Source organism: Anabrus simplex, chromosome 6 (genome assembly GCF_040414725.1).
Source record: "Anabrus simplex isolate iqAnaSimp1 chromosome 6, ASM4041472v1, whole genome shotgun sequence".
Taxonomy (NCBI): Eukaryota; Metazoa; Arthropoda; class Insecta; order Orthoptera; family Tettigoniidae; genus Anabrus; species Anabrus simplex.
The window spans coordinates 206592617-206611579 of NC_090270.1; the positions used below are offsets into that span (position 1 = coordinate 206592617).

At 39.4% G+C, this 18963-nt stretch overlaps 1 protein-coding gene across 2 annotated transcripts in view; it reads left to right on the forward strand.

Annotated features, from left to right (window-relative positions):
• Galphas (G protein alpha s subunit) overlaps nt 1-18963 on the forward strand; it is a 525522-nt gene that overhangs the window by 447881 nt on the left and 58678 nt on the right. For both annotated transcript variants that reach the window (XM_068228382.1, XM_068228383.1), the window contains 2 exons: nt 14408-14462; nt 18115-18188. In XM_068228382.1, the coding sequence (XP_068084483.1) occupies nt 14408-14462; nt 18115-18188 (129 nt within the window). The remainder of the gene's footprint in view (nt 1-14407; nt 14463-18114; nt 18189-18963) is intronic.

Consider the following 18963-nt stretch of genomic DNA (forward strand, 5'->3'; position numbering starts at 1 on the left):
TACACATCGTAGTTTATAATAAATCGCTGAATGCACTAACTTAATTCATTTTACACTATGGATATAACATTACACAAATAAACTACAAAATGAAAACACTACAGAGCGATATTCTTAACCTATAGCCTCACATGAATACACGCTCACACTAGGTTTTCTTCACTAATTGAGGACTTTTTACTCAATAATGCAGTCGATGACGACTCAGTCTTATATATATCTGAGTAAACATGGGGACAACGTAACATTTTCAATAAAACAACGAAGAATTCACATGTAACTCAACTAACTCACGTGATGAACCCCCCCCCCCTAACGATCAGCTGATTGCTTTCCCGCGTTCGCTACCGTACGGCCTGTATATCACGAAGGCAGTGCCATGGCCCGGTAAAGTCACGTGATTAGACCAGTCCGAGGACTGGCGGAATAAAGCCGGTTAGCATATATGTTCTTGCGGTGTTATTGCTACTTTATTGTGAATTATGGAAGTATGTTACGGAGATTTTGTGTTTATGCTGAATATATAGGTGTTGTGCGACAGTTCCTTACGTTGGCAGTGTGGTGTATGGAAGAATAAGTAAGTATTTATCAACAAAAATGTGTATTTAACCTCAACGTTCTCTTCATTCAGCAATGTTAAGCTGCAATACACGAGTTCCTATAAAGTAGGATAAATTACAACTTCATTGCTATGGATTTAGAGATAATACTTGAAAATGCCTCGTCGCTGTAGTGTCGACTGTCAGTCGAATTATAACACAGGAACTGAAAAAACTGGGACCATTTATTTACCGAAGGATGAAAGCCGCCGTAATCTATGGCTTCGTCACATATGGACGGATTTTTCTAAACTGAAAAACCCATTAGTAACGTTGAGTATGCATAAAACATTTTGATGAGTCTTACATAATTCGAGTAGATAGGGGTACGGTTAAGGGAGAATTGAAAGAGTTCTCTAGAATAATTCCGTAACTTACCAAAAATGCTGTGCCAACTATTTTTCGAATACACCTTCATATTGTTCGAAGTCGACTACTAAAGTAAGACGTCTTGCTGATATAGAAGAGGATAGTCTTCGAACGGCAATTCAGAATAGTATAGGTTCCAATAAATTATACCTTGCCGAGGATTCCGTGGAGTGTCTAAATGACATTGGTTTGTTCCGAGGAACCCGACAAGTTTATTTCAAAGAGCAGACTGTGATGATTAAGCATCGGAGAATTACTTATTTGTGTCCTGGTATTTTTAGAGGGAAATATCTTGTGTTACTTCCTTTATCACTATACTCGAAGATTTGACATTTATTGTAAATATAAAGACCGGTAATGACTTCAGTGTACATTCGCCCTTAAAACACATTAAGACGTTGAACTTTATAAACGCTTTAGAAAGTATTAAGTCACAGGTGGAAAAGGGAGAAATAGTGCCCACTATTAGGGATAAGGTTGAGTGCTATCCAAATTATACAAACTCTTCCCAGTTACAATGAGAATGGACAATTCATTATTGTTTATTGTTGAACAACGTAATGTGTCGCAGGCCTCAAAAATTAACAGACAGTATGGCAACAGAACCATTATAGTGGCATCTTGTTTGTATGTTTACTAGCTGATGTACCCGTGCTTCGCTACGGAATTCTAAATTTTATACAGAATTCTAGGTTAGGTAGTGTAAACTTTGTGAGCAAGATTGTATTAAGTTGCATAGCTCTTAACGTTGCCCTAGAAGCACGACGGGCAAGTCACCAACGTCTTTTCTCATATCATGACTGGGTTAGGGAATGTTCATTGTAATGGTAGGCCACCTTGCCTACCGTCAGTCACAATTAGGTTGGGGAGTTTTCATTATAATGGCAGACACTCACTCTCCGCCTGCCTTTATAGATTCTCAGAAAGACTCTCTTAGTGGTTTTCCCAACTGAAATGAACATGGGTCATTACAATGACGTCGGTAGGAATGGCGCGATTAGAAGCAATGCCTTCATATGAAATACTCGATCAAATGAAGAACCACACATTTTTTCACTTTTAACGAACAGTACTATGCTGCCGAACTAACAGTCCAAAGCTACAGAGCTGGAATGACCAAGACGCAGACATCCGTGATCCATGAACAATCTTCGTCCTTTATTTCGGCGGGGGAGGGGGGTGTTCAAATAGTGGACAGTCCCAGGGCAAAAACTATGCCCGTTTACTTATCAGCTTCCTGGGAGTACCCGATGAGTTGGAAAATCTCAATTCACTACACTGGCGGGGGAAAGAACTATCTGACGTAGAGGCAATTTTTCCTCCAAGGCAGAGAAGAGACCACATATTCGCTGCTAATTTGGAATAAAATAAAAGTGAAGAGGAAGAAGCTTTTCCTAAGAAACGGCTCTTTTCAAGGTTGAATTTTGAGTTATTTAGTGAATTCTGGTACTATAGTTTGGAAAAGGGCTAAATTGTAATTCCAGACCAGTTCACACTACTACTACTACTACTACTACTACTACTACTACTACTACTACTACTACTACTACTACTACTAACTGAGCCTCTGACTTAAATGCGCTCACTGCTCATTCAAAACAGCGCGTCAGAGTAGGTATCGAATAGCTGGCATACTATGATGAACCAGTGTGTTACGTACCAGCAGTATCAGAAAATGTATGAACCAGAGGATTGGCATGCTAAAGAAGAAAGTTATCTTAACTCCTCAGCTATTTCCCGCCAATATTCAGTTAGGCTGTTATACTCGGTACACAGCAGTAATCCCATCTATCGGAGTTGAATGTCAGCATAAGAGACAAAGAACATTACAACAAACAACGGTCAGTGTAATGTTATTGTTGATCTATGTTACGCGCTTTCGATATTGTAGGCCGTCACATTATTAATTGTCTTCTGGTTCTGAAATACCACTCTAATCATAGTTGGTACGGTAAAACTGAATAAAACATAAACGATCGGAAATTATATTCTCTATAACTTTTGTTATGTAGTACTTTTCCATAGGACCAAGAAAGGTATTTAAAAATTAAATTTTAGCTGCCTTCCCCTAAACTACCAATTCACCCAGGTTGAATAACATTGTTTATAGCTTAAACTGTAGTTTCTTATTCCCCGACTCTATATACTGATTTTCATTAAATTCTGTTTACCCACTTTGTCGGGGCTCGGCGTTGATATGGACTTAGCAACAAAAATCCAAATTCATGAATATCTCTGTTATCATAGCCGGTACGGTAAAAATGCATAAGACGTAAATGATCAGAAATTTAATTCTACACAACTTCAGTTATGAAGTCATGTATTTATCGATATGATCACTAATAATATAAATATTTGAGAATTGAATTTTAGGGCTTCCCCTAAACTACCATTTCACTCCGCGTGAATAAAATAATTTATAGCCTAGATTGTAGCGGCTCACCCCCCGACTCTACATACTGGTTTTTATTAAATTCTCTTCAGCCGTTCTCTCGTGATGCGTGTACATACAGACAGACAGACAGACAGACAGACAGACAGACAGACAGAAATTACGGAAAAGTAAAAATTGCATTTTCTTGTTACTGTGGATATGATCGATACAGAAATACCATTCTTTTCAAATTCTGAGCAATGTACAGACAGAACTCTTATTATACAGTGGCGGCTCGTGAAAAAATCGTCCTACGTGCTACAAAAAACAAGCTAAATACGCTGTTTTAAATCTGCATATTGCCATGATGAACAACGCATACTTCAAACTTGGTAATAATACTACTACTACTAATAATCATAATAGAAATAGTAATAGTAATAATAATAATAATAATAATAATAATAATAATAATAATAATAATACAACTTTTCTCGCAATTTATTACTCAGAACAAACAAAAACAACATTAATTTGGAAGCAGATGAATTCTTCGACAACTGTCTACGAGATAAATAATTCATTGAAGAAATATTGTTTTTACTAACCTAATGGCGCAACTTACATCAGTGCAAATAGAATCGTGGGAATATAGATCCCCACTAAGAACACTAATTTAATTTCACTTTATATACACTGCAGTGGATAAATAATTTGATAAATCTTCGTATAAACTTTAGCACTAACACAATGAGAGGAAAAACACGCACCAGTAATATAACCGCGAGATTAAAAACTGCACAAAGCAACTGAAAGAGCTGCCAACTGATTCATTGAGACCTCCCCTATTAGGTTACCAGAGTAAATGTCCGGCTCCATGACTAAATGGTTAGCGCGCTGGCCTTTTTGGTCACAGGGATCCCGGGTTCGATTCCCGGCAGGGTCTGGAATTTTAACCATCATTGGGTGTACGTGTTGTCGTCATCATCATTTCATCCTCATCACGACTCGCAGGTCGCCTACGGGTGTCAAATCAAAAGATCCGCATCTGGCGAGTCGAACATGTCCTCGGATACTTCCGGCACTAAAAGCCATACGCTATTTCATTTCACCAGAGTAAATTACATTGTAATGCGGGATAACATTTAGGGTCAGTCAAAGATTCTTTGACTCACCTACGAATTCCTTATTTTTGACACAAAAGGAAGATGGATATTTTAATAAGCATGTGTGAGATAGATTGCCTCCACTTACGCTTTACTTTCGAACCCAGACGATGCTACTCTCTAGTGGCAGATTCGCTTACCACGTTCAACATAAGCACGGCCGACTGGATCCCTCGCTGCGCTCCGGGTAGCAGGAGACATCGAGTAATTCTACCCCCTTGCGGGAGAGGAAGTAACTATAAACGGGATCAGTGAAAGTTGATCCCGGTTTACGGTATACTCCGCCGGCTAGGGGGAGTGTTGCAAGCTTGGCTGCGCCTGCGTATTGCTTCCTTCAGGCTACAGGCAAGGGCTCACTTCACATGAGCACGAGCCTTGTTCCCCGGGAGAACGGCGCTAGGTGTTCGACAGATCTCGTCCTGATTTTCACAAAACACAAATTCATATCGTACTCAAAACAACGAAAAGGCACCAGGATAATTGTACTGTACATAAATAATATTCCTTACAGTTCCAAGCTACGTGCTGGAGCCCGGTAGCACGTACTGACCGGCCGCCACTGTTATTATATATAGATTGAGTCCCCACATACACCGCTCTTCGGAAATGTGATTTAGTGTTTTTACCGCATCCTCGTACCTAACTGAATCTAATTTGTAATTATTAACTAGTAAACTAGAAAGGTTTTTAAAAAAGGTTAAATACGATTGTGATATATGTAGTGGCTTTACCTAAGTAAGGAACTTACGGTGGATTCATATGATTTTGTTAGGGAACTGGATATGAGTAAATTACCTTTGCCATCTGAGGTAGTTGTATTTACAGTTGGATTGGTGTGGCATACAGCCTCTTTACTTGTGAAAGATTCCATACAGCATTTTATGTGATGTGGGAAACAGTTCTTTGTTGCTCAGAAAATATGCATGTCAAAATTAGAGAAATCAGACATAAATAATGCTGAATGTAAGTGTTCTCTTCACTATACACTGTTGTACGTACTTGAAAGGTTGTTTCCCTGTGCAAAATTTGTGGTCTCACCTTGGAAAACAACTTCGAAACATGACATTCAAAATGCTACAGATCTTGAAAAACTTCAAGAAGAATGTCATGCAATTTCACCATCAATAACAAGCAAGTTGGTAAAATCAATGCCTGAACAGCTACAAAGTGTAATACAACAGAAAGGTTATCCTACCATGTACTAATTTGTAGAATATTCGTTTTGTATGCATGCTTTTGTGCTGCGTACGAATACTTGTAATGGGTACAAATACGATCGTGGCCACTGTATTATGATTTTCTGATATTTCTTACCATTGTCGTATGTAAAGGTCAGAAATGACTTAAGTTCATAATTTGTACAACCTGTATTCCTTTTCATTTTCATAAATAAAGCCACAATTGAAACATTAAATCTCCTTTCATTTATAAATACCTCTAGTGCACGCATACTTTTGTGAGTAACACTATATAGATAATCATAGAAATGACGCGCATCTTCATAGTCCCTAAAGGCTGGATATGTAGTGAATTAACTAAGCAATGTTATCGGAAATTATCATTTAGAGGGGATGTTCATTTCCAATCAAATATCGGTTCGTACAAGGTGTAACACATTCATTGTGAGTGTGACTGTACTCCTGAGGCACTCAGTATGGTTCTGAAACACGGGAATTATGGCACAACGCGCTCATTTGTTTCTCTCCATTAAGTGTCCGAATACTTTTGGAGCACCGGGCGAGTTGGCCGTGGGGGTTAGGGACGCACAGCTATGAGTTTTTATCCAGGAGATAATGGGTTTGAACCCCACTATCGGCAGCCCTGAAGATAGCTTTCTGTGTTTTCCCATTTTGCTATCAGGCAAATGCTGGGGATGTACCTTAAGGCCACAGCCGCTTCCTTTCCACTCCTAGGCCTTTACTATCACATCGTTGCCGTAAGACCTGTGTGTGTTGGTGCGACGTAAAGCAAATTGAAAGAAAAATCCTTTCGGAACGTGGAACAGGCCACCTGCTTCATTTGGTGATTAGTAAACAAATCTCGCTTGTTTTAGGAAGTAAGCTCATTAATGCACCTGACATGCCGAATTTCACTTCTACCCACAGGAGCGGAAGTATTATTACCTTTTTAAATTGAAATTGCTGAAGTGTCCGAATACTGTTGATTCTACTCTGTTACATGATAGACGCTTTAATTTGATTACATACTCTTCAGAACTGTATAAAAGCAATAACATAAAAATGAATGCGACGTACTATTTATTTAGAGCTCCCATATAGTCGAGTGAGTACGATGGCTTATCGAATGAACTATGTCTATGTTCACGTGCAAAGACAAGATGCTCCGCCTATATGAATGGCGTTGCAGGGAACAGTTTCGTAGTTTTAAGAACATTCTTATTTCGTGAAATACGTGTTTAGATTCCCGACGTGATGTCCAATGAATATGGCATAAATATTGAAGAGCTAAGTTGACTTCAAAGTTAGCTGTGAATATTTAGTATATATTGAAGATGATAAATAAGAAATAAACCGTAGTGAAGAAGAAATAACATACTATTGCTCAGTTTTAGGATAAGCAACTGAACAACTTTTCATTATAAGTGCGCTGCATTAGGAATCGAAAGTGTATGGTGCGCGTATGAGAATGTTTCGGATTGCGACGTGTGTCCGTTTATTGAGGATAATCTGGTCACTACCGTTTTCTGTTACCATGAATATGTAGATCTGGACGGTCGTGAGGACAGTCCAAATACACCTGTGACGATGAGCTGACTCTATTTATACTTATCAGATAGCTACAAAGTAACGCAACTGTTGCAAGTGCCTACATAATATGTATGAAGTCAACCAACCATCTTCCCTTTGCCGACATAATGTGCATGAATCCAACCATCTCCCCTAAGTGGGGAAAATATGAATTAATATAGTGGCACAAGTAGCACGTGGTTCGTTTCAGATACGTGATATAAATTATTCTGTTCTTGGTCACGAGGATTTAACCGTTCATGACTAAGGAACACGATGTATATTCGTTGATAAAGGACTCTTTTTTCTTTTTCCTCCTTTCTTTCTTTCCTTCGTTTCAGGATTGAACATTCTGAAATGTTTGTAACACTGTTGCAAGGACCTAGCCGTGCTGAGTCGTGGTATTGTGCTCCGCACCGTGCCGATTTTATGGTCTTACTTGATTCCGTGCCGTGCCGACTGAACCTAAGACTAGGACTTCTATTTATAGATCGCATCCACACTAAAAATGGCAGCAGCGTGGAAAATAAACATAAGGACATTCATGGGCCGATGCTGCGGGAGGGGGTTGGGGAGGGAGCAACAGAGCCAAGGTCGTGCGCGGGGGTGGTTGTGACGTAAGCACCGAGGGGCGACTACGCAATAACACTGCGCTCTCCATAGGGGTAGGTAAGTGGTAGGTAGCGCGTGCTATTAATCAGCCGCATTTAGCATCGGGCGACCATAAAACAGATCGTTCTAAATCTTCGATCGGCGTTAAACCACATTCCTTTTATAGTCACAAAATATAGTACAGCGTGCTCTATGAATAGTACTATGAACTACGTGGTTAAACGTGAGAAAGTTTTCTAGTGAAACTTTTAAGTGCCTGCTTAACATTGATAATAGAGAGCGTTCATTGTAAATGTGCAAGTTCTACGGATTGTGAGGGATGGCCCCGAAGAGTTCGAGCTGAATGAGTACCCCTCCGTTTTCCTGGCCAGGTCTAAAAAAATGCTAAATGTAGGCTATAGTAATGTTTTCTGGTTCGTAAACCATAGCCATACATTTTCCTGTGAGTATATATGTTACTAGTACTTTGATAAAAGAATAATCTAACGCAATTATTATTGCTCGTTTTTCATCAACTTTCGAAATAATAAATGCAACCTGATACCACCGATCATAGATGGAAAGATAAAAGTGAACGTGGGCGGAGATTATTCCAGGCACGAGTCCTCAGAGAGTGGTTCGACATCCACGAGACGGCAACTCGGATACGTGAAGCACAAAATAGGAATAATTACTCCATGATAAGTTAACGCGCTACGGCTATGGAGTCAAGTTTTGCGTTCGGGAGATGAGTGCGTTCGAACCCCATTGTCGGTTGTCTTGAGACTGGTTTTCTGTTTTCCAGGCAAATGTCGTGATAGTTCCTATTATAAGTCACAGCCAATTCCTTCTATCACCTTACCCAATTTCATTCGTTCACCATCATTCATTTAATCTTCATTAGCTCCTTAACTGAGGTTGGCGTCAGGAAGGTCATCCGGCCGTAAGATATACCCACATTTTTATCACGTCTCATCCATGACCCCGTACCAGGAAACGGGACTAAGGAGTTGACACACCCTCCCTTCCCCTACTTCCGGATCACCAGAAACTGAAAGAGTGTGCTTGTCTGTTGTTAACCAGTTTTTTGATGGGCCTACATACATTAGATACTCCTAATTTCAGTCAGTTAGCATATTACGACGTTTAACCCTCTTGTTTACCTTCTAAGGGTGACACCCTTCAGAAAACAGCGTCTACAAAACGTAAGAAAAGGAAACGATATACTCCAGCGCCTATTGATTACATAAGTAAAGAAAACGATATACAGTGACTCAAAAGTATTGGTCTATCGAGATATACTACATGTAAGGACGAGGAATCGAAGGGAATGATGATAACAATTGACATATACTAGAAAATGAAAACCTACAACCTGTTTTCCAGTCATTGACCAGGTCAGGGATGGAATGAATGAAACATATATAGGCTGTTATTACAGTGGGGTTCGCTACTCCCAAGGTGATTTATTGAGTGATAAATGCTATGAAATGATGATGGAGAGTGTTGCTGGAATGAAAGATGACAGGGAAAACCGGAGTACCCGGAAAAAAACCTGTCCCGCCTCCGCTTTGTCCAGCACAAATCTCACATGGAGTCAACGGGATTTGAACCACGGTATCCAGCGGTGAGAGGCCGACCCGCTGCCGTCTGAGCCACGGAGGCTCTACATATACTAGAATCCTTGATTATTTATCACCTTGAGTAATATGTACATGTAAAAAAACATAATTCTTCCATGTCCATACAACTAAAAACTATAAATTAAAGCACTCATTTTCACTTGATACCAAAAAATTATTGGTCTAAATTAACATAACGCAGTTTGTTGATCATTCGTAAACGTTTCAGTACTTGGTAGGCCCTCCTTTCCTCCTTATAATCTCAGCTATCCTATTTGGCATAGGTCGTACGAAGGTTTCCGTAGTTTCCTTTAGTATGTTCTTCCATTCGGTGGGTAAGGATTCTTTCAGGTCAGCTTTGTTTGATATTGCATGTTTTCTCACGTTTTGCTCCAAATAGTGCCAGAAATTCTCGATGGGCTTGATGTTGGGAGATTGTGGTGGAGTTTCCGTCCTACGCGGGCTATTATATAACAGCCATAACTCGCGTTCAGGGCTGTGTGTTTGGGGTCGTTATCTTGCGTAAACGTGTACTTTGCTGAGAGTCCCATTTTTTGGTACACTTGATGGTAGATGTGTCTTGCGGATGTTAATGTATGCTTTGTGATCCATAGTCCCCTTCAATAACGGCTAATTCGCCGGCACCATTCGCACTCATGCAACCCCACACAATCAGCGAACCACCTCCATGTTTCACAGTAGCTGTCAGGTTCTTCTCTTCAAGTTCAGAATTCGTCTTCCTCCACATTACTCGTCTGTCTGACCTGAAGAGGGTAAATTTACTCCCATCGGTAAAAACGACTGTCTTCCAATCCTCACAGTTGTCATTTCTGTACTCTTTAGCGTACGCAAGACTCTTCTTCCTATTAGCCTTACTGATGTAACGGCTTTCTATGGGCTGTTCTGCCCGCATATTCTCTTTCACGTAGCACATTTAGAATGGTTTCAGATGACACTTGCACTCCTACATCTTGTTGTAACGCTGCTGCTATCTTCGGCGCATTTAGATGAGGATTTTGGACCACTTTACGCACAATTTGCTGTTTGTCTTGTACTGATAACTTTGAGCGGCGGCCACTTCTTGGTTTATTTTCTATTGTCTTTGTTCGCCTTTTTACCTGTACACAATCGTTTTAACAGTTGTAACAGCTCTTTCAATAATTTCACGTGTGTCCTTGAAAGATTTACATTTTTTAAATAGTCGCACTGCAATCCTCCTTTCTTCCACAGTTGTTTCTTTCATTTTCTATCTCATTGCTAGCTGAACACGGAAACAGTGCTGAATATTACCTTCCAACGTGTCAGCACAGACACACTGAACCTGAATTGCGGCAGACAGCACGATGTCACGATGATATTGTTTACTAAACGAATACCTGTTTGGCGTGTAATGACACACGCTGTTGTATTACTCGTCCGTTTGCAAACAGCGTGAATCTCCTTGGCTCCATATTCAACTTGCTGATATACTTGACTGTCCTGCATATTACATACATCTAATTTCATTATATACACCATATTTGTACTATACTGTTCCGTTCATACCACGGCTATGGACAGACCAATACTTTCTTGAGCCACTGTAAGTTATTCCATCGCCTATTGATTACATAAGTGACGAACGTCTACCTCGATTCCTGGAAGCATCCAGGGTCGAAGGAAAGAGCTTCCTTTCTCTGATTAACAATGCCGTAGAAGAAATTGTTGCTGGCGAAGTCGACGAGGTGCGGACGCTGTGTGACGGATCCGTACTTATTAAGACATCACCGGCAGAACAGTCCAGGCGGCTACTCAAGGCCAAAATGTTCGGAAAGGCAACGGTCAACATCAAGAAGCACCAAACCGTCAAATCCTGCAAGGGAGTTATCTTCCACAGGGATTTGGTTAAGGCTTCTGATGATAACATGTTCCGAAACCTAGCACGTCGGGGTGTAACCGACATGAAGAGGTTAAAGACGCGTGTCGGTGATAATCTGCTCGATACTGGCGCTTTATCCTGACTTTCGATGCTGAGACCGTGCCTGAACGAATAAAGGTTGCAGTATGCCGACTGATTGTTTGGCGATACATTCCAGCTCCAATGAGGTGTTACAACTGTCGGACGTTTGGTCACACCTCATTGCGATATAAAGGTGAACATGCTGGTGTTGACTGCACGCTACCACCTGTGTGCGTCATCTGTCCAGGTGTGCATGCTCCGAGGAGTGTCCCACATTCAAGCAGGAGAAGATGATCCAGGAGATCAAAACTCCGGATAAGCTATCTTATCCAGGTGCCCGAAGAAAGTTTCAATCCGTGGCTGCTCCGAAGTTGTCAGTCTCCTTCGCTGAAAGGGTCGCTCAGGTACGGATCAAACCAGAGAGCTCCTGTCACTAGTATAGCACAAGTATCGAAAGTCAAGGGTAGCCAGCAACAAGTTGTGGTAATCGAAGTAACATGAGAAACCAGGAAGGTATCCGTACTTCCTGGGAAGCCACAAATTGAGTCATCGCCGACTTTGCCTGGCTAAGTTACATCAATTGATATCCGTAATGCGGCCGTCATAGTCTTTTCTACAGGAATCTAGTCTGAGGCCTGGGCACGACACGATTACGAGAGAATGTAGTCTCCATTCCATGGGCCGAGTAGCTGTGGAAGGCTCGATGACTGGGGGAGTCTCTCCCCTAGCCCGTTCTGACATCTTCAGTGAGGATGTGCCGCTACTAACGCAGTTGGACGCAGCTACAGTTCGCGCTCCGTTACCTGTAATGAAAACTGTGTGCAGCGTGTACTTTCCACCATACTACAGTCTTAACTTCCACGAACTTCCAAGACTTGATCGCCCACTTACCCCATCCCCTCCTTTTGCTTGGAGACGTGAACGCCCGTAACACCCTCGAGAGATGTCCGTCTTCCTGCGCTAGTGGGGAGCTTGAACGATCGATCAACCATTTTTATCTTCGTGTGCTCAACATAGGGGGACATACTCACTTCGGTAGTGCACATGTCGCTCTCTCCCACCTGGATGTCACCTTGAGCACCCGTGCGCTACTTCCCCTGTTACGGAGGCAAGTACACGATGACCTCTGTAATAGTGGCTATTTCCCAATATTTCTCACGCTCTTGAATCAGAGACAGCCCGAAGTACCGAAGTCCTTATTACTTCGTCGAGAAATTGGACACAGTTTACAGAACGCGCAGTGATGGCCGAAGAAATAATAATAATAATAATAATAATAATAATAATAATAATAATAATAATAATAATAATAATAATAATAATATAATAATAATAATAATAATAATAATAATGGTGGCATTATTGGCTTTACGTCCCACTAACTACTTTTACGATGTTCGAAGACGCTGAGGTGTCTGAATTTAGTCCCATAGGAGTTTTTACGTGCCAGTAAATCTACCGACACGAGGCTGACGTATCTGAGCACCTTCAAACACCATCGGACTGAGCCAGGATCGAATCTGCCAAGTTGGGGTCAGAAAGCCAGTGCCTCAACAGTCTGAGCCACTCAGCGTGGCGGCCGAAGAAGTGCTGGGGTATGTTGATGTGATGCCCACGTTTCTTCCATTACCAGTGGTATTCTGGCTGCTGCTGAGGGTGCAATACCTTCCTCATCCGGTATCCCTCGCCGGAAACAAGTCCCATGGTGGACTGACGAAATTGCAGCAGCCATACGTGATCGCCGACGAACTTTTAGGCGTTATCGTCGGAATTCTATGATGGTCAACCATATTGTGTTCAAGCGCCTGCGCGCTAATACCCCTTTCTTGATTCGAGAGAATAAGAAAGCTACGGTACTTGGGAAAAGTGTCATCCATGATGGTACATACTGTCATCACAAGTGTGGACTAAAGTCCACCGTATTGTTGGGGTATAGAACATTCTCTCAATCTCCAAATCTCCACTAACTGAGATATAGTTAAGATTCCTTCAGTCATTGCAGATCACATTGCCTCACATTTCGCCGATATGTCCATCTCAGAGCATTTCTGCCTGTCAAGTGCGAAGCAGAGGCTCATCACCTGTCATTTGCCTCTAGTGCTTCACATTCCAATACCATGCCTTTTATGGAGTGGCAATTGCGTAGTGCCGCGCTATGCAGGGACACGACTCTAGAACTGGACAAAATCCACAATGAAGTGCTCAAACATCACAATTTGTATTTTCACTTCCTTTTATATTAAATTATCTTATCTTTCCATGTAATCTTTAATTTTCTTCATCTTTTGTCTGTCTTTACAACAATATGCTGGCCGTAGTAAATTACCAGTTGCCCTATTTTCTTATTCCACGATTACATCAGCATTACCCCTACTTGTTTTTGTGTTCATAATTCTGTAATTGCCTGACCAGAAATCATACTCTTTCAGCCAACATAGGATCTACAGATATCCCCCATGAATTACACTTCTGGGTAGGTGTTCTTTAGAGTTTGTTTGCTGATGGAATAAATCTTGTTGTCTATGCCCATCTTCTTGATATCTTAGAAGAGTGAATGAGGCGAATGAGGCGTAGGCCTTCTTGAAATTAACAGGAGTCAGTATAAGTGGTTTGGTGCAAAGGGATAGATTTTGATGATTCCCGTTAATGAAAAGAAATTGTTCTTTGCAGAATCAGATGTTACGGAAGCCGGCTTAATATTCACCTATCTGTGGATCAGCAATAGGTTCAGTGTGACTTTGAAGTGCTTTTGTCAAGATTTTATTGCCAACTGAATGAAAAGATATACCTCTGTAGTTGTTCACATCTGCTTTATTGCATTTTTATGGAGAGGATGTTTATTATTATTTATGGAGGGGATGTGTAAGAGCATATTATTATTATTATTATTATTATTATTATTATTATTATTATTATTATTATTGTTGTTGTTGTTGTTGTTGTTGTTACTATTATTTAAGATGTAGTAATTAATGTTCCCTTTCCCCTTTTTTGTTTCAGCTTCCTAGACAAAGTACATATAATAAAACAACCAAACTACTCCCCTACAGAACAGGTAAGGAAACTAGTACAGTATATTCCGGTACCACATGTTAGTGTAGGCTTTGGTCTTTCTGTTGATGTTCCAATAATCACAAAGGAGTTGCAGCCCTTGGTTGTGAGATATTCATATATATTAGAGATAATAAGGAAAAACTATGTTTGTATATTGCCTATTTTGTTTGTTTCATTTCTCATACACATTCATCTTGCCATAGAACACTACCCTCACCTAGAAAATAATCTGTAACAGAAAATAAATTTCTATTCAGTTTTGCTCCAAAATTCTGGAAGGTTAGATAGTCAGTTCCTGAATTTAATCCTTTCTGAATCTGCTTAAAAACCATCACGATGCCACATGTAATTGTGTAGAATGCAAACAGAAAGAAAAATTATAGGATCGCCGAAGAGGTATCCGGACTTGCCGATAACGGTAGCAGTAGGTGAATTGACATCAGAGCCTACAAGGAATCGGAGGGTGTGGGATATATCTAATATACCCCATAGTTCGTTTTGAATCTCCACAAACTAGCCTAAGACATTGATGGAGAAATAAAGTTTATCTATGAACTAATCATAATTTATTATACCGGTAAAGATAAATTATATTGAAGGACGATATGAAAATGATAAGATTAATGATGGGAGCTCAAGGGACTATTCCTCGATTCATTGTGATTTTTTGGAAGCAGTTTAATTTAGAGGTTCTGGAACTGCAAATTATGTCTTTGTTAGCTTTACGAAGTTCCATTTCATTTCAGCTGTAGTTATTCTTCTCTCATCGCATTTCTTCAGGGTTCACGCTTCACTCTATTCAAATATTCCTGGAATGTACATACAGTATATAGTACATGAAAGGAAATAACTCAAAGGTCATGATGTCAAATGGAAGTCTTACAGTTTTTCTTGGTGTACGGGAATCAATGTCTATAACATCACGTTTATTTTGCCACATCCGCTTATTATATTAACATGAGCAGCGAGGTGTAGCCAAAGCAACACTAGCACCGTCTGCCACCACCACCTATTACATACGAGAGAGCATTCACTTCCTTCTCTGTACACTACTTAATTATAATAAAGTTAGCCACTGTATTTTAGCTTTCGTATGTGTATGTATTTTCCATCGAAATATGACACAGTTAGGAAAATTTGTTGTTGTGTCAAAACATTCAGCTATTTCTAACCACCACTCTCTTGTAGGTTTCATTTAAAGGAAGTGTATTTTAAATTTATCCAGATTGCTTGCCACACTCTTCTCTATCTCTCAGAGTCGTTTCACCCAGTTGAAATGCATGGCGAAGATCTGCAATTGTACATTCCATTGCCAAATATCTAAAATATGAAATACTTTGGTTCAGTTAATTCCTTTAAAAAAAAAAAAAAAAAAAAAAAAAAAAAACAAAAAACTCACAGCAAAACCGTCTCCAAAAAGTCAAGAAGGCATTAGGGTTAGTTCAAGACATCTACAATAAAAAATGCATGTCAAGACAGACAAAAATTCGGCATTACAACACAGTCATAAAGCCAACAGTCCTTTAAGCAAGTGAAACATTGTCACTTAACAGTAAACAAGATTTAGAAGAAATAAAAAAGCAAGGAAGATCATCAGGAAAATCCTAGGAGCAAGATATACCCAAGATGGTTACAGGCTACAATCAATCAAAACAACAGAAAAAGTTTCAAACATTGAAATTGACGTTAAGAAAAGACGAATGAAATTCTTTGGACACCTCACAAGATTACCAGAAAATCGACTGTCAAAAAGAATATTAAATTATGTTAGCTCACTTAAGAAATCAACACCTTGGCTGGACGAACTTCGAAAGGACCCCAAAAACGCAAACATATGTGCAACAGACATTTTAGAAAGAGACACCTTCAGACACAAAGTCAACAAGTGGGAAGTTACATCAGAGCAACCAAAGCAAAAACAGTGCAGACCGAAATGGTCGGAAGAACGTAAACAAGCCTTCTCAGAGAGAATGAAAGCCTATTGGAAGAACAAGAAGAACCCAAAGAAAGCTTGATTGAGTTGTTTGCTTAACGTCTTCCATTATTGGGAGAATACGCTAATAATAATAATAATAATAATAATAATATGAAAACACATGCATAGTAGTTTCACAAGAGAGAAGAGGCATCTTAAGAACATTAAAAGTGGTTCTGCAGGTGCAAGGAAGTCATCATATGTTTATTACAATGATTGACCTTTTTAAACAATCAGACGTCTATGAATGAAACTGATCAAATATATCAGCAGGGATACACAGAACAGATCTGAGGACAGGCACGTAGAAGGCCCTATTTGTGTTTAAACCAATCTCATACCAAGAAAAGTAGGATTGATGATCTAGTCGATCTAGTGTTGAAGGAAGTGGTCGAAGCAAGGGAAGCACGAGAATTACAAGAAAAGTCTCAGAGGATGAGAAAAAAGTTTCTGCTTCTTTTTACACAACAACCTAAAATGTATTCCATTATTTTAAATTACAAACTAAAATGTAATAAGCAGAGGTGTTACAGAATGTTTTTATTTTCAAGAGATTTGTTTATTCAAAGTTTAAAAAGGTGCTTTTAGGTGTTATTTTTCCCATGGAATCACAACCCAAATGTGAAATAATTATCATAGGTGGTTGTAGCTTCCTCCATCATTTAACGTATATGTGCAAAATTGGATTAAAAGTATCCCAAAAAAAAAAAAACTGCATGCATTTGTATTTTGCGGATTGTAATGTCCTCAGTTCTGAAAAAAAAAATAAAAAAAAATGTACGGTACCAAACATTCCTATTGATGATCTATAGCTTAATGGTGGATGTCCCCAATAACTTTTCTTGAATTTGTGTTTTCTTCAGTAAAAATATGCTAAAGCTCCATTTCCAGACTGATGTTAACATTAGCCATCCTGCTGGTCGCTGTGTTGGCCATTCCATCCGTGACCAAAGCAATGACCCAGGCTGCTGTCGTGATGACCTACTGCGCAGGAAGTGTGAAACTTGAGGGTTGAAGCAATATGTGTCATTTAATAGTTCAAATATTCTGTCATTACAGTTGAAATTAGCTTATTATAATAGCTAAGAATTAAGGTAAACAGAGCAAGATGGCCATGCGGTTAGGGGTGCGCAGCTGTGAGCTTGCATTCGCGAGATAGTAGTTCGAACCCCACTGTCAGCAGCCCTAAAGATGGTTTGTTTTCCGTGGTTTCCCACTTTCACACCAGGCAGATACTGGGACTGCACGTTAATTAAGGCCATGGCCGCTTCCATCTCACTTATAGCCTTTCCTATCATATAGTCGCCATAAGTCCTATGTCTGTTAATATGATGTACAGCAAGTTGGAGAAAAAAATGAGGTAAACTAACTGTTATGACCCTCATCACTGAGTGTTTAGGCTGTAAATTTGTGTTAAAAAGGTTCTCGTTTTTATGTTTTTCTTGTAATTTTTCATTCTTTTACAGCCTAAAAAGAATAGATTTTTAAAATTTTTAAATTGTGTCTTAGGGTCTGAGAGGGTTATTGTTTGAAATGTTGGTCACATCTTGGCTGTATTGATTTGGCTATGGTACTGCATTGAAGTGGAGTACATTATGTGTTAAAGAGGGTAATTGGACTTTTAAAATGAACAGAATACACTATGTTGTATTGATATTTTTTTGTGTTTTTCTTGTAGGATATTCTGAGGTGTCGAGTCCTAACTTCAGGAATCTTCGAAACTAAGTTCCAAGTGGACAAAGTCAACTTCCAGTAGGTTTCCACTCTCTCTCTCTCTCTCTCTCTCTGTCTCTGTCATATATGTGTGTTTTTCTTCTGTTTCACTCAGTTGTGAAGTTGGTTGCAGCCTGGTACAAAACACTGGCAGTGCTATCACTAGGACATGAAAAGTTATTTTCTTCAGTACTCTATTTGGGATATCTCTTGTATGCTGTTTTACAAGTAGTCATTAATTTTTTTATTAACACTTTAAACCTATGAGCAGAGTTAATAATCATTGCACTGAATATTCTGTTACATTATTATTATTATTATTATTATTATTATTATTATTATTATTATTATTATTATTATTATTATTAAGCATATCGTTTCAGCCTCCTAGAACCCTGCTTAACACTTGTCAGCCTTTCTGGATTATCAGTACCCCTTCCCCTTGATGGAGAAAGCAGTTCTTTGCAAGTTGGTTTAATTCTGTAAAATTATGAGCACAACCTAGTGGATGTCGTGGTTAGAATTTTAATAAGACTGAAGTATAGCCAAACACTTGAAATATAACAAACCACCATGCCTACAATGACAAGAAACACTAACATTTAGAAATAAATAAGCATAAGTAACAACTCTACTTAAAACACAAGTATGAGTCTGTGTATTATATAACAAAGAAACAGTCACTTACACAAAAGGAGTACAAAATCAGTGCTAAATTCCTATATGGACACATTCAATTCTTTATAATGTACAGCCAGAATTGTTTCCTACAGTTATAAATCATTGATTGGACAACAACAAAATAAAATTCACA